The sequence below is a fragment of the Pantherophis guttatus genome, chromosome 14 (genome assembly GCF_059756535.1).
Source record: "Pantherophis guttatus breed Tessera chromosome 14, ASM5975653v1, whole genome shotgun sequence".
Lineage (NCBI taxonomy): Eukaryota > Metazoa > Chordata > Lepidosauria > Squamata > Colubridae > Pantherophis > Pantherophis guttatus.
In genome coordinates, this window is record NC_142076.1 from 21,017,008 (window position 1) to 21,042,230 (window position 25,223).

The following is a 25,223-nucleotide window of genomic DNA, read 5'->3' on the forward strand; positions in this document are numbered from 1 at the left end:
ACTATTAAGATGCAATCCCTTATTTGATTTGACAGAGGCAATTCCAAATCAACTCTGGACAGCTTGCAACTTAAAACAAAAAAATACAATCGGAATAAAAACAAGGAAAGAATTCCCTCCGTCAGGGAGAGTTAAATCACTCGTGTGCTGTGCATTTTTGGTATCCAAATGCATCCTTCCAGGCTAATGTGTAAACCAGGTTAATCAGCTTTCAATTATCCAAGGATAATCACGTGTCTTGTGAGACAAGAGGCTGAACCAACAGAAGAATTTTCAGTTGTATCATCCATGGGAGAGAGATTTTTTTTTTTTTAAAAAAAAGAAAAATTAAATCTCTGCTTATAAATAAAAAAAGAAACCCTAGCATCTAAGAGAAGTGCCAAACATTGTTTGCATCTAATATGCTAGTTTATGGTACGCCAGGAAGCTTTCCTTTATCCCCACATTAGCATCGTTTAAATCAGTGTTTTTCAAATTCGGCCGCTTTAAGATGGGTGGATTTCAACTCCCAGAATTCCCCAGCATAGCATGGCTGACTGGGAGATTCTGGGAGGTGAAGTCCCCTTCCCATCTTAAAACGGTGAACTTTGAAAAACGCTAATTTGAAGCCACAGTATTGGGATCCCGCAAAAAAAACCCACCCTAAAAAACTTCCCAGGGATTTAAGAAGCAGGAAAGGGAGAAGTGGCAGCTGAACGAAAATGGCATTAAAAAAAAACAAAACAGAAAAATGTGCATTTTTAACAGGAGGCAGTGGTTTTGCACACAACACGGAGTTGTGTTTCTTCCCAAAGCTTTGTGGTGAGAGGAGTCCCTAAAGACAGGGGGAAAAAAAAAAGGAGGAGGGTGAAAGAAAGGAGATTATCTGCTCTCTGGGCTTTCTTGGGGTGATGGACGGGGCGTTCTACTCCCTTTCCGGTCCTTCCATCCTTCTGGAAGGGGAATTGTGGAGAGAAAAACACTTCCAGGCTCCGAGCATCCATCAACGCAAGCATCTCCAACCTGGGCCAGTTTATGACTTCAACTCCCAGAAGCCCACAAGTCTTAAAAGTGGCCATGGTTGGAGACCTCTGCACAGAAAACAAGCACCAATTCTTAAGTCCCTCCTGTCCCTTTTTTTTTTTTTTTTGGAAACTGGTAGATAGATAGATTTAAATAAGATAACCAACAATATTACACGTATCTCTTACAAAAAGAACCTGTATGGTAAAATGTATATAATTATTTTATATATATTTATATATATATGTATGTATGTATATATAACCATATATACACGCACACTCACACACACATATATCTGTATCTATATGCATATGTCTCTCAAACATTTCCAAGTGGCCCTTAAATTGATATCCAATATGGATTACCTACCATGTCTATGGTATCAACAGCTTTTAATTCTGATTTAAGCCTTCCGACGCCTGATTACAAGGGAAATGGACACCAACCCAAGGGAGGGGGGGAGGAGGGGGAGATGCTTTTACCCCACAGAAGCGACTCTCCGTTCTCCAAAAAAAGCAGCAAAGATGGCTACACTTGGAGGTCCAGAGGACTCCTTGCTTTAGAGGTGTTTTCCCCTACCAGACGGTTAAGTCCAACTATCACCTCGTCCTGTGCAACGGCCTCATCGTCCCATGATCAGCCATTGGCTTCCCCTTCCAACGCGCCACCCACATGACAGGGGCGGCCGAGGAGTCCGCAGCTGCTAGGAAGAAAGTGCACAGAGGTTGGTCAATGTGTGAAGGGTCCTAACCACAGTAGAAAAAAAAAATCTGGTGCAACTCTCTAGGGCAGAGGTCTTCAAACTTGGCAGCTTTAAGACTTGTGGACTTCAACTCCCAGAATTCTCTGGCTGGAGAATTCTGGGAGTTGAAGTCCACAAGTCTTAAAGCTGCCAAGTTTGAAGACCTCTGCCCTGGGGATAAACCCACATGTAGCTTTTACCAACTCAAGGCCACCATGATGGTGTTAACTGGCGCTCTGGTTGGAGCTCCCTTGGATACACTCAAGAATTTCAGTGGGTCTACAGTTGCCAGAACACCTCCCATCGAATTCTTTCTAGGTCCATTATTGCTTGTCCATCTCCTAAAACTATGGGCTAGCTAGGGGAAGCCTTCTCAGTCACAAGGAAGCATCACACAAAAAATGGAGGACCTCTTCTGGAACTGACCAAGGGTTGCAGGGCAATCGACACACAGCCAATCCAGAAAGAGCATCGTTATAATTTAAGATGGGCGGGGCAGTTTCCTTCATCAATAGTCCATGTCTTCCTCAGATGCAGCAGCTTTCAACCAGGAGCTAGGAACATCGTGGCCCTTGTTGAAGAAGGGCCAAGGAGAGCTGTAGTGAGACGTATTTGGGGGGACATCAGGTTGGGGAAGGCACCTCTAAACATTTATTCCATCTTTGTGGAGCCCAGTTAACTCGGCCCTCGTTTTCCAGAGCTCAGCTTCCAGCTGGCCGCGGAGGGGAGAGGAGAGGATTCGACATTTCCGACATTCTTATGCCCACTTGGGCCACTGGCATTTATTTTCTGAAACTCAGACAGTGCAATCTAACCCCTTCCTCTGCTTTTAAGGATTCAGGAAGCTTGCAGAGAACCCAGGGTGTTCCAAAGGACATTTTCAGAGAAAAACAACATAAAGCAACTCAATTCGTTTTCTTCCTCAAACTTTTTGTGAGGGAGTCTAAAGTAGCAAGGATAAACGCCAGACGTTAACTGGTCTTCAAGAGGGCTATGGAGACCCTCACATGTGAGTTAATCTGAAACCAACGAAGTGGACACACAGCCATTAGCTTTGCTCGTTCTTCCTGATCTGGCAGTCAAAATTAGCCCCCTCCTCACCACGAAACTACTGAATGGCACAGAAGAGCATTAAGTGCCAAGAGGTTGGCATATGCTGACGGTGTGACACAAGATCATGCACCCGACTAATGCTATATTCACAGTAACTCCACTCAGGATGCAGTTACCCCCAACACCTACACCGAGGTTAAGGGCCTTCGTACTCTTCCTTATTTGCTTTCAATTACGAATGCACCCACAGAAGAGAGGTCACAATCTACCGGTATTAGCTGCAAGGGAACGTAAGTGGGAGTTTTAAGACACCCCAAGAAGACACCACAAAAGCTAGCATTTGGGGAAGCAAAGACTCCAATTCAAATCCAACCCCAATAGAGGGGATGCGTTTGACAAGACGGAGGATGCAAACATGTAAGGGCGCCTGGGCAACAGGAATCAGCCCTGGATCGCCACATGATGTGGGTGAGGCAGAACAACTGGACGGTGCCACCATGTAAATGTTGCATCCCCGGCTTCCGATAGAAAATTGGAATTTTATCTCTGGTGGGTTGGCTTCAGCTAAGCAGAAGGGGGCAGCAATTTTATTACCGACCCATCTGAAGGGACCTTTATCTGAGGCTTCGGTTCTCAGATTGCAAGTTCGAAACCCCTTTGCTCTAGAAACGACACATAAAGGGACTTTGAAAGGGCAACTTACTCGCCTCGCAACTCCAAGTTCCAAGCCTTCTTTCCTTTCTCTTTGTCAGCCCTCACTGGCGACCCAACTCTAACCATCCTTCATTCCTCTGCCTTCTCCGTAAATCCAAAACCCGCTTTCTCTCTTCTCTGCTCTCCATACGGACAACCTTCTCACGTCTGAGCAAACTCAGTACACCTGCACGTCTCATTCTTTGCACATACACACAAACAGCAGCCTACGTCCCTCCTTCTCGCCCTGGTGACGAGCTCTGATTTTCTCCCTATTTCTCAGAACCACGTCCCAATTTAACTTGTCTCCAAAACACCCCCTTCCCCCAAAGTACCAACTTTTAAACCTTCCCGTGTTCCTCTCTGAAATTCGTTATCTTTGAGCTTGCCGAGCGTTATCTTGAGGAGCCCAATTCCCTGTAGGTGTTTAGACCTAATTCTTTCTGCTTTTTACTGCGTGTTCACTTTTGACATCTCTTGATGTTACAGAGCACCAAAACAAGAGAGCAGCGGCAGCAGAAATATTACGGATAAGGCTGTGGCTTGAATTCATATTTCTTTTTGAATCTTCCTTGTCCCAAAAAAAAATCCCCCCCACTTTTTTCCCCCGGCATGTCTTTGATTTACAAACCTTTCATGTTTCTAAGTCATGCTGATTCAAAGGCATCATTTTATAGAGCTATCCTTTCCCATAAGTTCCTCTTCTGGCAAATTATATTTTTTTCTCTCTCACAACCTAGCCACCAAGTCCAGCCCCACACTGCCTGCTCTCCGTATGCTTCCCATTTCCTCCCTCCACCTACGATACGGTAGAACCTGGATGATGACACAGACCAAAAATGTATTGTTTGGAAGCCACACCAACACATCAAAAAGGAGACCCAATTCACAGGCACATCATGGGAAGCAGCTTCAGTGACATCTTTGCATTGTAGACGCTGTTCCGTTTTGCTGGACCCCTGACCAAAAGGATCTCCAGTGGGGACGGAGCAGCACCAGGGACCGGACGGCGAGGTGAACATTCCCTCACCAGGGCTTTCTGAATGTGGAGAGAAAAAACCTGGGGCTATGAAAATGTGGATGCAGTAACTGTTCCAAAATCGTGATCACCCGTAGCTATGGAGGGGCTGCTTTTTCCCTTTCTTTTTCCTAACTAGAGGAAGAGAGATGTTTTTTTCCCTATGGCTCGATGATTCTACCATGTTATCCGCTTGAAATTTTCATTTAGCACACATATCCTTCGATACCTCGTGTCGATTGGGACTTAAAAAGGAGACCACAAGGAAGAGCTGTGCAAGGCGCCTCCTTCGGATTTCTGCAGGGCTAGATACGGAATTTCAGTTTCAGCCCCGAAGGGCTTACTGAACGAGAGGTTAAAGCAGCCGGGTTCAATTTCCCTTCGAAGAGTCTGCCGCTACGTGGCTGGCTGGCTCCTTTTTGGGGGGGGAAAGACGGACGTCTGATTCGAGAGAGAAAGCGGGCTCTGCAAAGTCCTCTCTTCTAGCCAGGCAGGCAGTTCTCTCTCCTCCTTGGACATTACGATGCTGCCGAAAACGGCACGGAGCTGGAGGAGATTTCGGTGGACTTCACGATGGTGATCACGCTGGTGGTGGCTACTTTGGTGGGGGTGATGGGGCCGCGGGCCACGGTGCGGGCAAAGGTCTGCAGGGCTTCGTACTTGGAGCGCAAGGCGTCCAGCTCCAATTTCATGCTGCTGTTCTCCCGAGCCAGCTTCTCCACCTCCTGCTGCAGCTCCACCCGCTGCCTCTCCAGTTCCTCCTTCTGGGTCACCCGCTTGATCCGGCAGCTGGCCGCGTAGCCCCGGTTCTTGAGTGTCCGCCGCCGTTGCTTCAAGCGAATCACCTCCTCTTTGGTGAGACCTCGCAGGTGCTGGTTCAACTCCCGCACAGACATCGACACGAGTTCATCGTCGCTCAGCACCGGGGCGTTTTCTCCTGACTCCTCCTTGACCTAAGAACACCAACAGGACAAAACTCGTGATTATGTCACACTAGGTCAGAGCATGCGTTGGCTGAGGAATTCTGGGACTTGAAGTCCATAAGTCTTCAAGTGGCCAAGGTTGGAGGCCCCTGCTCTACCGATCATGGTTGCCCCTTCGTGACCACCAGATCATCTACTAGGAAGCATTTCGTGTGGGCCGCCCCAAAGAATCTCCAAAAGCTCCAAGGTGTTCAGCTGTTCAAGGTGCTCCCTGTCAAGACCAACCTGTAGGAACCAATTCTGCTATTTTGGGAATTCTGAGTTGGAATCCAAAGGAAACAAAACCCGAACTTAACATTTTTATGTCCGTGAGATGTAGTAATCCGTCTTTGACTCAAAACTGCTGTTTTGTGCCTGCAATTTCCCTCTTAGCCTCCGTTCGGAATATTTATTTATTTATTTATTTATTTGTTCGATTTATATGCCGCCCTTCTCCGGAGACTCAGGACGGCTTACAATGCGTTAAGCAATAGCCTTCATACTTTTGTATATACCTGCTTAGTAGGGCTTTTGGGCCCCCCCCCCAAGCGGTGTTCTGTTTTTTTTTTATTCAAAGTCAGCTTATTGCCCCCACAATCCGGGTCCTCATTCTACCTACCTCGGAAGGATGGAAGGCTGAGTCAACCTTGAGCCTGGTGAGATTTGAACTCGCAGTAATTGTAGGCAGCTGGTGCTACTTTAACAGCTGCGCCACCAAGGCTCTTCCTCCTCACTTATAAAGATATTACTCAACGTTACAGTTATTATGACTTTGAAGAAGTTAATGTTATTCCGTAACTGACTTGCTTCTGTAATTAGCACAAGTGGCCAACTGTCAACCCTCTGTAGACCAGACAGGAAACATGACCCCATGAGCTAATTTTAATTTATTAGAAGGCTACGTTAACAGAATCTTGAAAGTAAGAAAGTACAAATCTCCCGCCATCTGTTTTTCAGCCTGAAAAGTTAGGGAGATTCTTTTCTGAGTCTCTTTCCCCGCATGTTATGCAGCTCTGGGCTCTGCACTCTTATCCAATTGTTTTCTTAGGTAGCATCTCTTTCTCCCCCTCCTGGATCCCTAAGATAATTCCCACGTAACAGTACCCCAACTCTCTGATGAGGAATTTGTGTTTAGAGTATTTGTATAACCAAGCCAGAGTTAGAGACATCTTGATTTTGTTAAAAGTGAAGGAGGTTTCTGGTGGCCAAATAAAGCTTTTCATCTTCAAGATAGACACCCTCATATTTTACTTTTGGGGCACAGACTGACTTTTGGAAAAGGGGTAGACAAGGGCAGCGAGGACCCAAGAGTTGGCATCTTGAACAGTTCACTGAAGATGCCACTTTAATTATATATATATATCTATATATCTATATATCTATATATATCTATATATCTATATCTATCTATCTATCTATCTATCTATCTATCTATCTATCTATCTATCTATCTATCTATCTATATATATATATATATATATATATATATATATATATAAATATATTAATATATTAATATATCCATCTGAGCCTTACCTTAAATGCTTTGTTTGGTTTTGGATTAGTCGTCATAACCTGGACACAGTCACCTGGACAGAATTGCTCAGAAATTGCAACTGGAGAAAAAAGAGGGAAAAGGAGGAGAGAAAAAACAGGCTAAGGATCAGCTCAAGAGAAGAGAATGACGCATTTTCGTTCAAACGGAGACAGGCACCTGTTCTGGCAGTGCTATTTCACACAAGGTTTATTATTATTATTATTATTACTATTATTTATTAGATTTCTATACCGCCCTACTCCCGAAGGACTCAGGGCGGTGCACAGCCAAACAATAAAAACACATACAATACAAAATTTAAAAAATAGAATAAAATCAAATTAAATAATTTTGGCCCCGACAAATTTAAAACCCCAAACTTTTAAAACCAATTTAAAATTGAATATATAAATACTAAAAAATATTTAAAATTTTAAAAATCTTTTATAAAAGAGGGGGAAAATTAGGCCAGGCCGGCCTGGTGAAATAGTAAGGTCTTTAAGGCGCGGCGGAAGGTGCGCAGATCCGGGATCCTCCGTATCTCTGGGGGGAGCTCGTTCCAGATAGTAGGTGCCCCCACAGAGAAGGCTCTCCCCCTGGGGGCCGCCAGTCGGCATTGTTTGGCTGACGGCACCCGGAGAAGCCCCTCTCTATGGGAGCGTACCGGCCGGTGGGAGGCTATTGGTGGTAGTAGGCGGTCCCGCAAGTACCCGGGTCCTAAGCCATGGAGCGCTTTAAAGGTGGTAACCAAAACCTTGAAGCGCACCCGGAAGACCACCGGGAGCCAGTGCAGCTCGCGCAGGAGAGGTGTTACATGGGAACGCCATGTCGCTCCCATTACCACCCGCGCGGCCGCACTCTGCGCCAGTTGGAGCCTCCGGGTGCTCCTCAAGGGGAGCCCCATGTAGAGAGCGTTGCAATAGTCCAGGCGGGAGGTGACAAGGGCATGAGTGACCGTGCGTAAAGAGTCCCGATCCAGAAAGGGACGCAACTGGCGAATCAGGCGAACCTGATGAAAAATCCTCCCGGTCACGGCCGTCAAGTGCTCTTCTAAAGACAGCCGTGAGTCCAGGAGGACGCCCAAGTTGCGAGCCCTCTCCGTGGGGGCCAATGATTCGCCCCCAATAGTCAGTGATGGCGTCAACTGACTATATCGGGACGTCGGAAACCACAGCCACTCAGTCTTGGATGGGTTGAGCCTGAGCCTGTTCCTCCCCATCCAGATCCGTACGGCCTCCAGGCACCGGGACATCACTTCAAGGGCATCGTTGGGGTGATCCGGGGTGGAGATGTACAGCTGGGTGTCGTCAGCGTACTGATGGTACTCCACCCCGAAACCACGGATGATCTCGCCCAGCGGCTTCACATAAATGTTGAACAGGAGAGGCGAGAGGACCGACCCTTGCGGCACCCCACATATGAGGGGCCTCGGGGTCGACCTCTGTCCCCCTGTCAACACAGACTGCGACCGGTCAGAGAGAAAGGAGGAGAACCACCGCAACACAGTGCCTCCCACCCCCAACTCTTCCAACCGGTGCAGCATGATACCATGGTCGATGGTATCAAAAGCCGCTGGGAGATCTAACAGGACCAGGACAGAGGAGCACCCCCTGTCCCGAGCCCTCCAGAGATCATCAACCAACGCGACCAATGCCGTTTCCGTGCTGTACCCGGGCCTGAAGCCCGACTGGAACGGATCCAGATACGTCGTTTCATCCAGGTGCTGGGGGAGGTTGCTGTTTTAAAAAATCTGCCTTCTAAACTTTACCTCCCCAGCCACTCAATCCACCACCAATGTCTCAGGATCCTGGACTTCCATAGGAACATTCTCATCCATTAGGACTACCGGTAGTCCTCAACTTACGACCAGAATGGAGCCCAAAATTTAGGTTGCTGAGTTGTGCCCCATGCTACGACTTCTCTTGCCACCGTCGTTAAGTTGTAGTTGTTAAGTTAGTCACCCGGTTTGCTAAGCGAATCTGGCTTCCCCATCGACTTTGTCAGGAGGTCGCAAAAGGGGATCACGTGACACTGCGACCGTCATAAATATGAGTCATTTGCCAAGGGTCTGAATTGTGATCACGTGACCATGGGGATGCTGCAGTGGTCGCTATGTGTGAAAAACAGTCATAAGTCACTTTTTTCAGAGACATTGTGACTTTGAGTGGTCACTAAATGAACTGTTGTATTACAAGATGCAAACAAGCAAGAGACTTCATCAACCAACTCATAATAATGACGGCGTTTCTTTCTTTTAAAAGCAGCTTCTATGAGAATAGCGCTTCTTCCCCTTATCTCCCATCTGGGGTGCCGTAATGAAAAGAGAGAGGAGGAATGATGGCAGCAGGAGTTTAATGAGATTTCTGCCAAGCTTTCCCCATATCCTCCAGAATTATTCGGCCAGTCTTTCCTGACTTTCACACCGCAAGCTAGGCTAGACTTTCCACACTGTTGAACCTGGAGTCCTCAGATGACTTCCCAGCGTAACGGCACATTTTAACCACCAGCCACCCAGAAAGGCTGTTTCCTCATCCTGGCTTTGAAAACAGATGGCCGTTTGAATCTTGATCCCTCGCCCGGACCCGGAGTTTTAAGAGATGGAATTCCTGGATCCAGAAGAATTCAGTTCATCCAGGGATTCGGTTCGTTCGGAGCGGCTCCTCCAAAAAGCCAATTTCCCTTTTTTTCCAAACCTCTATAAAGCTAGCCCCAAGTTTGCTTTCTGTGCTTTTTTTCTCCAAAGCAGGAGAATGCCACCTCCAAAACCCAACCCCAACTTCACCCTCATCCCATGCCATCGTTAAAAAAAACACAAAAACAAACAACCCACCAACCTCATTCTCTTCCTGGCTCCTCAAAGACCGAAAAGTCCCCTACCTCTTCCCAGGCCCACCTGTTAAGCTGCTGAGCGACCCGTTCTTTGCAAGGCAGCACGAATCGACAGATGAGAAGGCGAGGATGAAGCAGAGGGGGGGGGAGGTTCTCATGAGCAGAGAAAACAAGGCACCCCTTTCCTTACTGGGCTGACATCGTCTCAGCCCACTGGCTGAAGGAAGGAGCCCCCTCTGGTCTTCCAGCAAGGGGAGAAGTGACCCAGCAGCAATGCCCCTCCGCGCTCTCCGGCTGCCCTTCACTCTCGCCTCAGGTACTCTCAACTACTTCCGAGACCGACTGTCTAGACTTCAGCGCAGAGCCTTCACCTGCATCACACTGCACGGAGGAGGAGGAGGAGGAGGAAGAGAAGGATGACACCCTTGGAGCAGCTTCAGAGAGCCCTCACCGATGGAGAGGGCAATGCAGCTGTGACATCACAGTGGCTTCCTTCTCCCCGCCAGCTTAGGCCACACCAGCCAGGCTCGAACATGAAAAGCTGACGTGCCTAGGAAGCACAGGCTCGGGGAGGCTGCAGTGCCAGACATGGGAGACCGTCGGACAGGAGGGTCTTCCCTCCCCGGGCCGCCACCCACCCGTCCAAGAAGCAAACAAGGCTGGGCTGGTGGCAATGGAAACCCTGGTTCTCCATGCACGTCTACGGAATGTCACGCGTTCTAATCATTACCAAAAATAAAATAAAACAAAAAAATTTTTTTAAAAAAAGGAGAAGACGACATCTAGCCAAAGCATCCCAAGCATGATTTCCTTCCGATAGTTGCTATGGTGACCTTGGGAAAGTAGCCAACCCTGAGATGGTAACCATGGAAACAAGAGAAGCCCAAAAGCAAATCATGACTTGGGGTCATCTCTGTGCAAAGGCATTGGGGAGGGGGGGGAGAGACAGAGAGAGACAACAAATCCATGCCTTTTAGGATGCATGGGGGGGAGAAAGAGAAAGGGGGGGGAGAGGATGGGGGTGGGGTTGTTGTTGGCTGGCTCAGCCCGAGTGGCTCCTGGCTTGACTTGTGGCAATCAGCACCATTCACCATCCTCATCCTCAAGCGAAGAGCACAAAACTGGAACCGGGGGGGAGGGAGGGTCTGTGGCTCTTGCCTTGGGAGGTGGAGGGGCAAGTTTTCTAACATCCCCTCGTCCAGCCCTTCCTCCTCGGCCCCTCAGAGCTGCCCCACCACGCCTCTGCAACGCCCCCCCCCCATTTTTTTTAAAAAAAGAAACAGAGAAACAATACAACCATCCGAGAAGGGAGAACCTGCCTCCTTTCTGCTTACTAAGCAAAGGAAACCTTGTCCCCACACATTCCCCACACACCAAACCAAGCCAAAGGATCTCAGGGCAGCGTTCTACCATCGTGGCTTGTTTCACTTTCAAAGCTTAACTGCACAGAAACAGAACTAGCAGAAGCTTCCCCCCCCACCCAGCCCCCCCAGATTCTTAACCAAGGTTTGGAGCAGGCAGGCAGAGCGAAGTGAGAATGCAGCAGAAACCCTGTGCGAAGAGAGAGAAGGAAGGCAAAGCAGGACAAGAGAGGTGTGGGGGGGGGGTTTTTTGTTCACCGAAAACCGTCAGGATGCCCACGGCTCCCTGGAGCTGCTCAGCGCTTCCTAGAATGCAAACAGCCTGAACTTCACACGTGGAAGGACCACGGCAGGGTGTCATTCAGGGCAAGCACAGCCTGGGAGCATGGGGAGGGGGAAAGGGGGGGGGCAAAGGTGGCCACGCCATGCTTGGCTTCCTGCAAAGGAGCCGAGGGCCCTGGGGCCAGGGGCACCAGGTGCGAAAGTTGCAAGGCAGCCACGTAACGGGGAAAAGACGATGAAGCAAGGCAGAGGAGGAAGAAGAGGAGGAGGAGTGGGGGGTGGGCAGCAAGAGAAGGATTACCTTGGACTTGCAAAGCTTTTCCCAGACTCTTGTTCATTCCTTTACAGCTGTCCTCTCCTGCCCTCATGTTTGGAGGCGATTGCCGGGCGTCCCAGGAGCCCGCTCAAGGTTGGGACCCCTCCTCGGGGGGTGGGGTGGGGGGAAGGAGGCACCTGCAGGCAGCCGAGGCCAGGGTGCAGAGCGGGGGCGTGGACGGGCGGGGGTCTCTCCGGGAATCCTTTCCGAGAGCCAGGCGGGTGGACACCGTTCTTCCTTATCCTGGGGTAGGCGCACACACGCAGCATGGCTTAGCATACGCATCGCTCCAGTGCCATAGCTATGCAATGAGTCACCAGCTGTTTACAGAGTGGGGGAACAGCTCACATTCCCAGAGAGCCAGCAACACTTCCTTCTCCTCCCCCTGGTCGGCCTGCCCGCCCCGGCCCTCCCCCCTCCCCAACCCCTAGAAGGCAAAAGGCAAGACGCTCCTCCACCCTCCTCCTCCACCGGACTTGGCGGTTGTGCCAGAAAAGGGAACTTCAAAAACACGTTGAAAAATAAATAAGTTAAAAGTGGGGGGGGGGGGGGAGAGAAAATGAAGCAAAATTCGGGCCCTGCATTAAAACAAAAAAATCCTCCTGATCTTTGACCAGGGAAATCTTCAAAGGCCTGGCTCTCCCCGCAACGTAACCACCCAACCAATAGAAAAAGATGGTGTGTAAACACACTCGGTGTCCGGGAGAAAAGTGCCACCAATGCAGATTGAGTTCCTGTGCTTCCCCCCCCCCCTCTCCACAATCCCACCCCATTTGTTCATATTTCTAGGGTCTTCGGACAACGGTCTCCTGCCTTTGGGTCCCACCTGTTGCAATTTTAACACACTGAGCTTTATGGATGCTTTTTTGCTCTCCTACCTGCTAGCAAAATCTACTCAAAATTTTGCCCCGAAATAGAAATATCTACAGGTGGCATTCAATAAGGCCAGTCTGAAAGAATGTGATTGCCTTCGGGACACCACAAAGCAATAGCTCTCCTTTGTATTATTTATTTCTATTCCACTTAACAAATATTTCTATAGTATTCTATAGTGCAGGGGTCTCCAACCTTGGCAACTTGAAGCCTGGCCGACTTCAACTCCCAGAATTCTTCAAGTTGCCAAGGTTGGAGACCCCTGCTACAGTGTTCTTGTTTCTGAGCTTCTTTTCTTTAAACTGCTTTGACCTGTTTCTATCTGATTTTAAGCATGCCACAGAGGTTTTGGACTCAACTGAGGTCATAAGCCAAGGACTACCTGTATATGCATAAACAGGAACGGGGAAATTCGAACAGCAGGCGAGTCACAGAGGGTGAAAGTGGATTCATCCGGACAGCCTGCGTCCTCCCTGTGATGAGAGCCAGCAGGGGAAGAAACCCACCACAGAGGGAGGGTCAGGGACCACCAGACTGAAAGGGACTTTTGCCAAGGCGCAGTTTTCTCTCTTGCGATTTCTGGACAATGATCGGAGAGCCTTCCGTGGGGAAAAGCTATGCCGATGCTGCAGCCGCTTTGGATAACAAGGACGGCGAAGCAGTGAAGGAAGGAAGGAGGAACGGCTGTGCTTCAGGCAAACGGAGATCGGGGAAGGCTACTGCACAACCGTCGTTTAGGCAATTAACCTGACTACCTGGATTCACAGGTGATGTATTAGCCACACAAGGCGCACCACCAGCAGAGGTGTTTCGAAGCTCCCTTTGCCAAAGGGGAAACAAGCTGCAGATCCTACAAATATCCAAATGAAATCCTGCTGGCTAATGTGTCATTAGTAACGCAGGCTCCCATTAACGCCATCTCTCATAACCTCTTGTGTCAGGAGCGAAGGGCTATTTCTTCTCTCTCAATCCTCGACCGAGATTGCAAAAGGATGAAAACCTAAAGCACGTTTTATGCATTGGAGACCTTTCCGGCATTCCTGCTTTAAATGAGCTTTCCTGGATCTTTCGCATGTAAAAAACTAACTTGAACCAACTCTCGCTCCCAGCAGGGGCCAATGGAAACTGTAGTCCCAAATGAGTATGAAACACATTGAGCTGGGAAAGGATGAGCAAGAACCTGTACCAAAATCCACCTTGCCCTGCCCCCAAGTAGCCTTCCCAAAACATCTTTTTTCCAAAGCTTCCATCTATGGTAAAGGCAAGTGTATTATTATTATTATTATTATTATTATTATTATTATTATTATTATCTTTTATTCATTAAACATGAAACTCAACTGAACATTTACAAATGTATCACACTGACTGGTGCTGATGGTTGGATACGGGTTGCTGCCAGCATCCTAGGTATCAACCAAGTATCTTCTTAAAATATGCGATCTTCCAAGTAGCAGAGTTTTTTGCAGTTCCGCTGGTGTTATTGCACGAAGCTGCAATTTCTTGAAGTGTTTTATAAAATTCTTGAATAAAGATTATATTATTATTATTGTTGTAGTTATTATTATTATTATTTTATTCATTAAACATGAAACTCAGTCAACTGAACATTTAAAAATGTACCCATTGTCATCGGGGCACTTGGTACCATGTCCAAGAATTTTACAAAACACATCAAGAAATTGCAGCTTCCTGCAATAACACCAGCGGAACTGCAAAAAATTGCGCTACTCGGAACATCGTATATTTTAAGAAGATACTTGGTTGATACCTCGGACGCTGGCAGCAACCCTTATCAACCATTAGAACCAGTCAGTGGTATTATTATTATATACTTTATTCATTAAACATGAAACTCAAGTCAACTGAACATTCAAAAATGCATCGCAAATACCATTGACTGGTGGTATTATTATTATTATTGTTGTTGTTTCTGTCCCAAGCAGAGCTCCGCTTTTCTCTGCTCAGGCTCTCTCCAAAGTACAAAACAGGGTTAATTATAATTTGCGCAAAGCCCTGCTGATACCGCCAGCTGCCGCTGGGTAACATCCGGTCCATCATGTTTAGGAAGTGACTGCAAGGAGGAAGATTTCTCGGGCGTTGAGAAAACACAGGGAACAAAACAAGCAAGCTGCAGCTTTCATCAGTGCCGAGGCAGAAAGGTAAATGAATTCAATATTACATCCCAGCAGGCTGGCTGGGGTCAGTCGCTTGAACGGGACTGCAGAGGACCTTAAAATTTTCTTTTTTCACGTAAAAGAAAAAAGGAAGCTGTTCCAAACTTCCCACCCCAAGAGGTTGTGAAATGCTCGATAGTTGTGTTTCTATCTTCTTCTGAGCCCCCCCTTTATTTTGATAAGGCAGCAAAAACAGAGTTTTCCTCTCTGGTATCTACTGCTTGTCCTTGCCATAGAGAAGTTTGGGCTAATTATATATTCAAACAGTCTCTACTGGGCCCCTTTCTTAGCTTTGAAAGGAGAGACAGAGAAGGAGGGAGAAAGAAAAGACATCAGAACTGAAATGATTTCATCTTTGGAAGCGATTCATCTCACAAGCTGGGGAATTCCTCCCTCTCAGGGCGCCTGATCTCTCAGAATTCATGGCATTGTTTTTTTGCACCGTGTGGATTTAGCTCCCCCCCCCCCAAATTGTGCTGCAGACACACACACACACACGGTCTCAACTCCTTATGGAGAGCAACCCCCTCCCAATTGCTGAGGGTCTTCAATGGGAAGCCAGATTGACAGCCGGGATACTAACTGAACTGCAATGATTCACTTAACAACCGTGGCGAGAAAAGTCGTAATATGGGGGCAAAGCTCACTTAACGGATGTCTCGTTTAGCAACGTCGATTTTGGCCTCAACTGCGATCGTATGTTGAGGACTTTCCTATACTTTATTTCCATTCAATCTGGAGAAAGTAGAAGGGGAGCCTTTGGGTTAATCGGCCTGTAAGGAGGTTACGAGTAAGTAACTTGGTTTGAGCAAAAACATCAAAGAAGCAGGCAAGTTTCTCTCTGAGCAAACTAGGCATTGACGGGTCTCTTGTGGGGGCCACTAAGATGCCCACCTCTAGCCCAGTCTAACCAGCGAGCCCATCTCCCAGTTTGGAGAAGCATCTTTCATCGTTAATCATGAAATCAAGACCTTGTGAGAACTTGGATAGCCTCATAGGTGGCCACACGGAAGCCGAGAATTAAGCATCGGTTCCTCCGTTAGAATTCAGAGTTGAGCTGTTTTTCGTGAAAGTACCTCCAGTTGCTAATATCGAGAGTGACAAATTCCTTTGGAGAACAGGAAAGGCCCTGCTATTTTTGCAACCGGCCACTCCGCTGCAGCATCCAGTTCAAGCAACTGCCCCCCCACCCCCACAACCCCATACCTGCTGCATGTCTTCTCCGAATGCCCGATGCCTGCCGATGCATGTTGGTAGGGAGCATGGAGGTAGAATGCACTGAATGGCTTCTTGAAGCAGTTGGATGGAATAGAGACAGAAGCGTGCATGTATGTGCCAAACGAAAAGTAAAAATACAATGACTCAGAAGCGTCTCCTACCACGAATATGATGCTCTGCTGATTCATTCAACATGTGTAAAATTCCCTTCTGAGGGCAACCCCTCAAACTTTCCAAATCAATTCCTAATCGTTCAAATCTTGCCAGCCAATTACGCACTAGAAAACCACCAATTTTACAACTTCTAGAATAGATCTATCTACATCTATCTGGAGGTAGACCTTTCTTAGCTCAGGCGGCCACTGGTCAACACAGACTTTGCAGTGTTGCAACCATCACAGCCTTATGCAATCTAGCCCCCTTCCCTTACAGATTGGGAGGGGGGACCAACTTCCCAGAAGCCTCAGGAATGGTGGGATTCTGGGAGCCAGTACAGGTAGCCCTCGACTTACAACGGTCCATTTAATGATCGTTCAAAGTTACAACAGCACCGAAAAAAGTGACTTAGGCTATGAGCTTTGCAGCATTCCCATGATCACGCCATCAAAATTCAGGTGCTTGGCAACAGGTTCCTATTTATGATGGTTGCAATGTCCCCTTTTGTGACCTCCTGACAACCAAGGTCAACGGGGAAGCCGGATTCACTTAACAACAGTGGCAAGAAAGGTCGTAAAATGGAGCAAAACGCACTTAACAGCAGAAATTTTAGTCTCAATTATGGTCGTAAGCCGCTATTTTATAAGGACTATCTGTCCACACAAATGGAAAGGTTGAAAAATCCCATTGCAACCCCAGCCACCCAGAGCCCTTCTTTGTGGGAAGGTGGTTATTCCCCCCCCCCCTTCATATTACGGCAGTTCTTTAAGGTGGTTTTATTGTGTGTTATTTTTGCAGGACGGAGGTGAGGTTTGAAGCCAGGGGCTTCCCAGGTTTTAACTGATTTTGTCCCGAGGAGAGGGAAATTCCAGTAGCAACAGATAAGGGCAAAAAAGCATAAATTAAGTTTATGGCTCTTAAATGCAGGCCTAGGCTTGCTCTGGAAAATAATACCAGCAGTCTAGATTCATATGCTACAAAAGGAGTGACAGTTAAGTGTTTGTTTATGGATGCAGGTAGTATCCTGACACAAAGTAGTATTAGTGTATATCACTGTAGATAAACACAGACTGGTACAAGAAAAACTCAGATCTGGCTGCCATGCTTTTACTGGAGGGGAAATCCTTCTCTCAGACCAACCAAATTTGCAAGCCAGCTGCATTTCCTTGTGCCTTGATTATGGCTTGGTGGGCTGGTAAGTCGGGTCACCGAGATGTAGGAAACGTTTTTATCTCATGAATTGGTGGCTTATTCAATCAATGTCCTGGCTTAGAACAAGAGGGGAGTTTGTAAGGTAAAGGTAAAGATTCCCCTCGCACATATGTGCTAGTCGTTCCTGACTCTAGGGGGCGGTGCTCACCTCCGTTTCAAAGCCGAAGAGCCAGCACTGTCCAAAGACGTCTCCGTGGTCATGTGGCCAGCATGACTCAATGCCAAAGGCGCACGGAACGCTGTTACCTTCCCACCAAAGGTGGTCCCTATTTTTCTATTTGCATTTTTTAGGTGCTTTCAAACTGCTAGGTTGGCAGAAGCTGGGACAAGTCATGGGAGCTCACCCCCTTACGCGGCACTAGGGATTCAAACTGCTGAACTGCCGACCTTTCGATTGACAAGCTCAGTGTCTTAGCCACTGAGCCACCGTTTCCCTTTTGGAGAATTTATAGCCTTCCCTAAAAACACCTGTTGGCTAAAAGAACAGGGTTACAGCAGTACAGGTAGTCCTCGACTTACGACCACAATGGACTCCAGAATTTATGTTGCTAAGGGAAAAATTTGTTAAGCGGGTTTTGCCCCATTTAACCACCTTCCTTGTCACATTTCCTACGGGAATCACTGCAGTCGGTAAATTAGTTAACCCGGTTATGAAGTGAACCTGGCTTCCCCATTGGCTGTGCTTGTCAGAAGGTCGCAAAAGGTGATCACATGACCCCGGGACACGGCCACCGTCCTAAATGTGAGTCAAGCAGCCAAATGCAAATCACATGACCAAGGGGATGCCGCAAAGGTCACAAGTGTGAAAACGGTCATCAGTCACTTTTTTCAGTGCCGCCGTGACTTTGAATGTCACTAAATGAGCGGTTGTAAGTCGAGGACTACCTGTAGTTAATCATTAGGTGCTTAAGGATGCATTTTCCTGCATGTACAATGCCCCGAGACAAAGCAGGGTTGCATATATTTATATATAAATGAAGAAATACCCTCTAGATGCCAGGTAGATACCGAAGGGGGGGGAGGGAAGTGCCTCTAATGCTCGGTAAGGTGCAGGGCTGGCCTGGTCCTTTGGGAAGGGGCGGGGGGGGAGTGGGGTCGCCTTTGGAAAGTTATTAAAGCAGGGGTCTTCAACCAGGAGTTGAAGCCCACAACTCTTAAAGTTGCCAAGTATAAAGACCCCTGCATTAAAGAAAAGAGCAGTTTCCTCGCCCCTCCTTGTCCAAAGAAACTTCCTTTCCAAGGAGGGACCCTGACCCGCAGGAGCCCCGTTCACACAACACCCCTCCCCCACTTCGCCGGAAAAGCTGCTCCCCCCCACCCACCCGTGACGCCCCCAAAGTCCCCCTCACACGATACCAGGTCACCCAAACCGGCTCCCCACATATTATTATTATTATTAGTTCAATTTATAATGCCGCCCTCCTCCGAAGACTCAGGGCGGCTTACAATGCACTTATAGCAATAGCCTTCATTCTTTTGTATATACCTGTTTATTAGGGCTTTTGCCCGCCCCCCTAAGCAGTGTTTCTACAAAGTCAGCTTATTGCCCCCCCCACAATCCGGGTCCTCAATTTATCTACCTCGGAAGGATGGGAAGGCTGAGTCAAACCTTGAGCCTGGTGAGATTTGAACTCGCAGTAATTGCAGGCAGCTAAGTGCTACTTAACAGCACTTAGTCCGCTGCACCACCAAGGCTCTATATCTATACACACCTGCAAACGACACAAGCCCCCCTCCCCCCCCGCCTGCTTCTGACACGCGACAGCCGTATTCCCACCACCCTTCCTCCAGCAGGTCGGACCCTCCAAGCCCGGTTAGGCTCGGGGCTCCGCTTTCCCAGCGGGGGCTGACCAGGTGGCTGGGAAGGGGGGGCTCCGTCCACCCCCCCCCCAGGTCTCCACGAAGTGCCCAGATGCCCCGCAGAGGATTGACATCAAAAAGGAGGCTCATCTTTTGCTTCTCCCCCCCCCCCCGGGAAGCCGCTTCCAAAATAGGTTTAATTCGATTCCATGGGGGGTGGGGAGAAAAAGTGATGCGGAAATAAGACTAGCAAATTCGACTTCGCCTCCGCCACGTGCGGGGCAAGAAAACCCCGCCCCCTCCGCTCCACCCACCTTTAGGCCCCGCCCTCGCGTGTCTGCGCAAGCGCGCGCGTCCAAAGAGGCGGCGCCGCCCAGGCCGCTTCGCTTCCCCTCAGCGGAGAGTGTTCGCTTTCCTTCCTTCCCTCACACTCCCCCATCCCACCACGCCCAGTTTCCTCTCTCCTCTCCGGCTTTCCCTCCCCCCCGTTCCCGCCGTCGCCTCACCTGGAGCGCTCGGGCCTTCAGCCGGCGACCAGCCGTTGCCCGGCGGGGCTTCTGAGGCGACGGAGGCGGGAAAGCCCCGCCAACGGGCGAGTCAGCGGGGTGGGGGTGGGGCAATGAGGGGGGGAACTGCGCGCGCCGCCTCCTCCTCCTCCTTTTCCCCCCCTCCCTTTTGGGCAGCAGCCTCGCCTCCCCGCCTCCTCCCTGGCGCGCGTGCGGCGAATGAGCGGAGGAACCACAACAGGAGGAAAAAAAAAAAAAAAAGAGGGAGGGGGAGAAAAGAACCAATCACACACGCGCGCGCGAAACCCCTCCTCCTCCACCCCCTCAGTTCTTCCTTTTTTTTTTTTTCCCGCCCAGACTTTTGATTTTGAGCGCTTCCAACCAATCGGAGTTCTCCGTCTGGTTTCGGGGTGGGAGCTTCCTCACGTCCGAGGTGGAGAGAGAGAGAGAGAGAGGGGAGGCCACGCCCCCTGCATCGCGAGTCGTTCTCTTTTAGCCACGCCCCTGGCCACGCCCACAGCATTTCATTCTTGGGGGGGAAGAGAAAGCGTGGGAATGCGTGGTCGAAAGGCATGAATGAACTCGGGAGGGTCTCCCTGGTTTAAAAAATAAAAAAAAGGAGGGGGATTTTTTCTCTTGCTTGGATGCCTATGTTGCCTGGAGCCCTAAATTCCACCCTCCCCAGGGAGTTTTGCCCAGCCTATCTGAAGATCCTTGCAGATTTTAATTGATGGCAAGTGTCTAATTGCAGTTATTATTTTTAATATATATATATATATATATATATATATATATGTATATGTATGTTTTCTCAGGTTTTCGCGGGTGTTTATTCGGTGGTTATTCGGGTCTTCTCCCATGTAAAATTGGAAGTGTCTTGGCGACGTTTCGACGAAGTCTCATTCATCATCTTCAGGCTGGTGTTCTCGGCTTCGTGCTTCCAGGAGCAAGGCAATTTTAAGACATGGACCTTGCTCCTGGAAGCACGAAGCCGAGAACACCAGCCTGAAGATGATGAATGAGACTTTGTCGAAACGTCGCCAAGACACTTCCTATATATATAATATATATATATATATATATATATATATATATATATATATATATATATATATATATATATATATATATATATATATATATATATTTGTTTATGTAAGTTTTCACGGGTATGTATGTGTGTATAGTTAATATTTCGGGTTTCTTCCCGTGTAATTGTGGATATATCCCTAAAAGGGTAGAAGCGACGTTTCGGCAGAATCCCATCTGCCATCATCAGGCTTATGCCAGTAGTTAGTGCAAAATGACTACTGGCATAAGCCTGATGATGGCAGATGGGATTCTGCCGAAACGTCGCTTCTACCCTTTTAGGGATATATCCACAATTACACGGGAAGAAACCCGAAATATTAACTATACACACACACACACATATATATATATTTCGAACCTCAAGCTTCCCTTATATTTCTGACCTTCTAAAATACAGACCCCGAAATCCCCAGGGGCCAGTTGCGAATGTCCTTTATATATACCTTTTTCATGTGGGATCTCTCGGCTCCTTTCCTACATGTGAAATGAAGGGGACCCTCTGCCAATCTTGAGAAAAAAAAATACCCTCAAGATTAATCGGCCCGTGCTGGGTAAGGCCAGGTACAGAAGGGAAGGGAAGGGGTTGGAGTAGAATGTTGTTTAAAAACAAGAACAAGAACCCCAGAGTTTAAGAATGATGGCCATGCTCTGTTGGGAGGGCAAGAAGAATTCCTTTTAAGCAGGCGCTTATTGTAGAAGGTTTACTGTTGTGTTTTGCAAGTAATGCTCGCTGGGCGGCTCTCTTCCCCTTCCCCTTCTCGGCTGTTGCTCTATCAAGAGGAGAGACACACACACACACACACAGAGGTATGATTTGTTTTGCTTCTTTTTTTTTTTTTTTTAGTTCTGGCCTGGCCTTCCTCTTGACCTCACCCAGGTAACTTAGTAAGCCCTGAAGGGGGGACTTGTCCAGTGTCAGAAACCCTTAAAAAGGTTTGTTTGTGGCTTGAATAAACTTTCCTTTCTGCACCCGCTCTCTCCCAGGGTTCTCTCCTCTTCCTTGATTTCTTAACCATCGTGACCCTAAAGGCTTCTTAGACGCTCCAAGGATTGTGCATTGTGGTTGTGTCCACCCACGGCGCAGCCTGATCCAGTGACTGCATATCGCTGGGAGAGTTGGGATTTCTATGATCCCTCCTCACGAGCAACATGGCTAGCAGGAGTCAAGTAGAAAGCGGGGCTGGCCAGAGAGCAGAAAACAGCTGACAATGATCTCAGATATAAGGCCCTTGGTGACTCTGTGGCCAAAGAGTGCTTCAAAGCCTCCAGGCTCCTGAATTAAAACGTTTTCATGTTCTAATCTTGGGGTTTGGAGCCAAACTAGTAGGCAGTTGAGGCATTGAAGCCATGATGGGATCTTCTCCGTCGCTTCAATCAGTTGAGTTCACTCAGTTGGAGCCCCTTTCAGATCAACTTCAGAGGGTGTCGTTATCGCCCTACCTTGCAGGAATGTGATCTGGAGATCCCTGCAGTGTAAATAACTTTGCTCGTTCTCACTCCCTGTCATTGAGTCTGTCATCTGCACCTACATAACTGTCTGGTTTGGTTCTGCAACCCAACAAGACAGACAGAGACTTCAGAGGATCATTAGAACTGCAGAAAAAACAATTGGTACCAGCCTGCCTTCCATGGAGGACCTGCATACTGCACGAGTCAAAAAGAGGGCTGTGGAAATATTTACAGACGCCTCGCATCCTGGACATAAACTGTTTCAACTCCTACCCTCAAAACAAGGCTGCACACCAGAACAACTAGACACAAGGACAGTTTTTTTCCCCGAACACCATCAATCTGCTAAACAAATAATTCCCTCAACACTGTCAAACTATTTACTAAATCTGCACTACTATTAATCTCATTCTTCCTGTCACCCATCTCCTCCCACTTATAACTGCACGGCCGAAACTTTGTTGCTTGTATCCTTATGATTTATATTGATATTGATATTGTTTCCTAGTATGATTTGATTGCTTATTTGTACCCTTTGACTATCATTAAGTGTTGTACTTTATGATTCTTGATGAATGTATCTTTTCTTTTATGTACACTGAGAGCGTATGCACCAAGACTAATTCCTTGTGTGTCCAATCACACTTGGCCAATAAAGAATTCTGTTCTGTTCTGTTCTGTTCTGTTCTGTTCTATTCTATTCTATTCTATTCTATTCTATTCTATTCTATTCTATTCTATTCTATTCTATTCTATTCTATTCTATTCTATTCTATTCCCGAGAACCACGGATAAAGTCACATTTCTTTTATTTTCCTTCTGCAGCAGCCACCATGAAGTCCTATCAGAAGCTGAGCACGGATGTCTCTCGGATCAGCGAGGCGGAGGAGGAAGGTGCCGATGGAAAACCATTGTGCCATCAGAAGTTGTCGGCTTGGTGGCTAGGTGGGGGCCTCTTGACGGTAGCCGCCCTCCTGAGCGGGGTGACCGTTTGGGTTCTCGGCCAGATTTGGTGGGATCAGCACGGGATTTCCTACTGGTCCAAATGCACCTCCGTGCCAGAGAACCATCGTTTTGACTGTTACCCGGAGAAAAATGTGGTTGTGACGCGAGAACTTTGTGAGAGCCGGGGGTGCTGTTTTGCGGACGGCGAGATGCCCCTCGATAGAATCAACGGGGTTCCCTGGTGCTTTTATCCCCCTGATTTCCCCAGCTACACCTTGGGGAGCACGAATGAGACCGACCTGTGGCTGGTGGGTTTTCTAACCAGAGAAACAAAGACTTATTATCCGAAAGATCTTGAGAAGCTGCAGCTCAGGGTGGAGTTTGAAACAGATTCTCGGTTGCACGTCAAGGTGAGGCATCTGTTAAATGTTCTTGCTGCCCCTTCAGATTGTTGTGGCCCGCTGGCAGCAGAGTTGGACAGTGAGGAGGTTGGGGAGGAACTTGGGCCAGTCCTGGGGGCTGGGGAAAGCTCCGACGAGGGCTCTGCGTTGGAGGCAGAGAGGGAGCTAGACAGCAGTGAGGCAGAGGAACAGCTGGAGCCCGTTCCCAGTGTGCGCATGTGCAGAGCTGCCAGAAGACAAGAACAACTCAGAAAGCAGGGTCAACTTGGGAGTAAACCCACACCTTGGAAGTGATTGGCCCCTCCCGTAGAAAACAAAAGAGGAGCGAACGGGGAGGGGGCTTTAGTGGGGAAGATCTGTCCGTGAATCCCAGAGACTCTGTGCCAAGTTTGGCCTTGCCCTGTGTTTGGAAACTACTGACATGGCAGCTTTCCAAGCGAGATAAGGTCTGTGTTGATAAGTATTCCTCTGAAAGACTGTTTGCCAGGCCTTGCTGACTGTGAATGAAAGGAATTCACAGTCGTGCAAATAAAAACGGGGTTTGCCAAGACCAAGACTCTGCTTCGTGCTTTTTAGGGAAGCCTAGGACAGAACAGCGATGTAGTCTTTGTTTCCATGCGATGCGTGTTTGTGCTTCTCTTGCTCTGTGCAGATCACCGATGCCACCGATCCCCGGTACGAGGTGCCTCTTGACGTTCCCCAAGCTACCAAGAGGGCAGAGAACCCTCTCTATTCCGTTGAGTTCTGCAAGGAGCCTTTTGGCCTGATCGTGAAGCGAAGACACTCAGGGACAGTTCTGTAAGCATTTTTGTCTCCTCTAGGTTGGTGGTTTTCTCCTGCTGTCTCGCCAGAAAAATGATGTTGCCTGATTGCCCCCCCCTCCCCCCCAAGTCCGATCAGTAAGAGCCGAGAGGTTGCACAACAGCTCCGTACTCTGAAATCAGCATTTTTTTTTTAAAAAAAAAGAGGAATCCAGATATCATGATTGCCACATGGCTGCGTTTCCTGCATTGCCCTCCAGTCGTTTCACCTTATTTATTTATTTATTTATTTATTTATTTATTTATTTATTTATTTATTTATTTATTTATTTATTTATTTATTTATTTATTGGTTCGATTTATATGCCGCCCCTTTTCCAGAGACTCAGGGCGGCTTACAATGCGTTAAGCAATAGCCTTCATACTTTTGTATATACCTGCTTAGTAGGGCTTTTGGGGGCCCCCCCCAAGCGGTGTTCTATTTTATACAAAGTCAGCTTATTGCCCCCACAAACCGGGTCCTCATTTTACCTACCTCGGAAGGATGGAAGGCTGAGTCAACCTTGAGCCTGGTGAGATTTGAACTCGCAGTAATTGCAGGCAGCTGGTGCTACTTAACAGTGCTTTAGTCTGCTGCACCACCAAGGCTCTTTCAATGCCCTCATGAAGGACAGCTAGTCAGGGACCATAGATGATCCGAATGCCTCCTGCTCAACATTTAAAGGTTTTTTTAAAGAAAAGACAGGAAGCTTTCCCTGGGGGTCCCCTCTGCTTCATCTCACATTAGTGGTCTTTAGGATATGTCACCGTAGGATATGTAGCATCCGTTTGTTGT

The 25,223-nt window shown here is 48.0% G+C and overlaps 2 protein-coding genes across 7 annotated transcripts in view; one reads left to right on the forward strand and one right to left on the reverse strand.

Moving 5' to 3' along the window:
• Nucleotides 1-4,319: 4,319 nt before the first annotated feature.
• On the reverse strand, nucleotides 4,320-19,865 carry MAFK (MAF bZIP transcription factor K). Of its 3 annotated transcripts, none has more exons than XM_034441570.3 (3): nucleotides 19,741-19,865; nucleotides 7,010-7,089; nucleotides 4,320-5,464 (listed from the first exon to the last, which is right to left on the reverse strand). In XM_034441570.3, exons 2-3 carry the CDS (start codon nucleotides 7,043-7,045, stop codon nucleotides 5,030-5,032), a joined length of 471 nt encoding a protein of 156 aa, XP_034297461.1. In that variant the 5' UTR covers nucleotides 7,046-7,089; nucleotides 19,741-19,865; the 3' UTR covers nucleotides 4,320-5,029. The 3 variants fall into 3 exon arrangements, with proteins under 3 accessions (XP_034297461.1, XP_034297459.1, XP_034297462.2); XM_034441568.3 differs by lacking the exon at nucleotides 19,741-19,865 and adding an exon at nucleotides 11,784-12,103; XM_034441571.3 differs by lacking the exon at nucleotides 19,741-19,865 and adding an exon at nucleotides 9,904-10,120.
• LOC117679547 (lysosomal alpha-glucosidase-like) overlaps nucleotides 14,719-25,223 on the forward strand; it is a 31,822-nt gene continuing 21,317 nt past the window's right edge. Inside the window, exons 1-4 of one of the 4 annotated variants that reach the window (XM_060684034.2) lie at nucleotides 14,722-14,833; nucleotides 21,677-21,765; nucleotides 23,107-23,636; nucleotides 24,280-24,425. In XM_060684034.2, the coding sequence (XP_060540017.2) occupies nucleotides 23,115-23,636; nucleotides 24,280-24,425 (668 nt within the window). In that variant the 5' untranslated portion in view covers nucleotides 14,722-14,833; nucleotides 21,677-21,765; nucleotides 23,107-23,114. Of the gene's footprint in view, nucleotides 14,834-21,284; nucleotides 21,640-21,676; nucleotides 21,766-23,106; nucleotides 23,637-24,279; nucleotides 24,426-25,223 lie in introns of those variants that run through there. The other 3 variants (XM_060684035.2, XM_034441567.3, XM_087878672.1) reach the window with 3 other exon arrangements.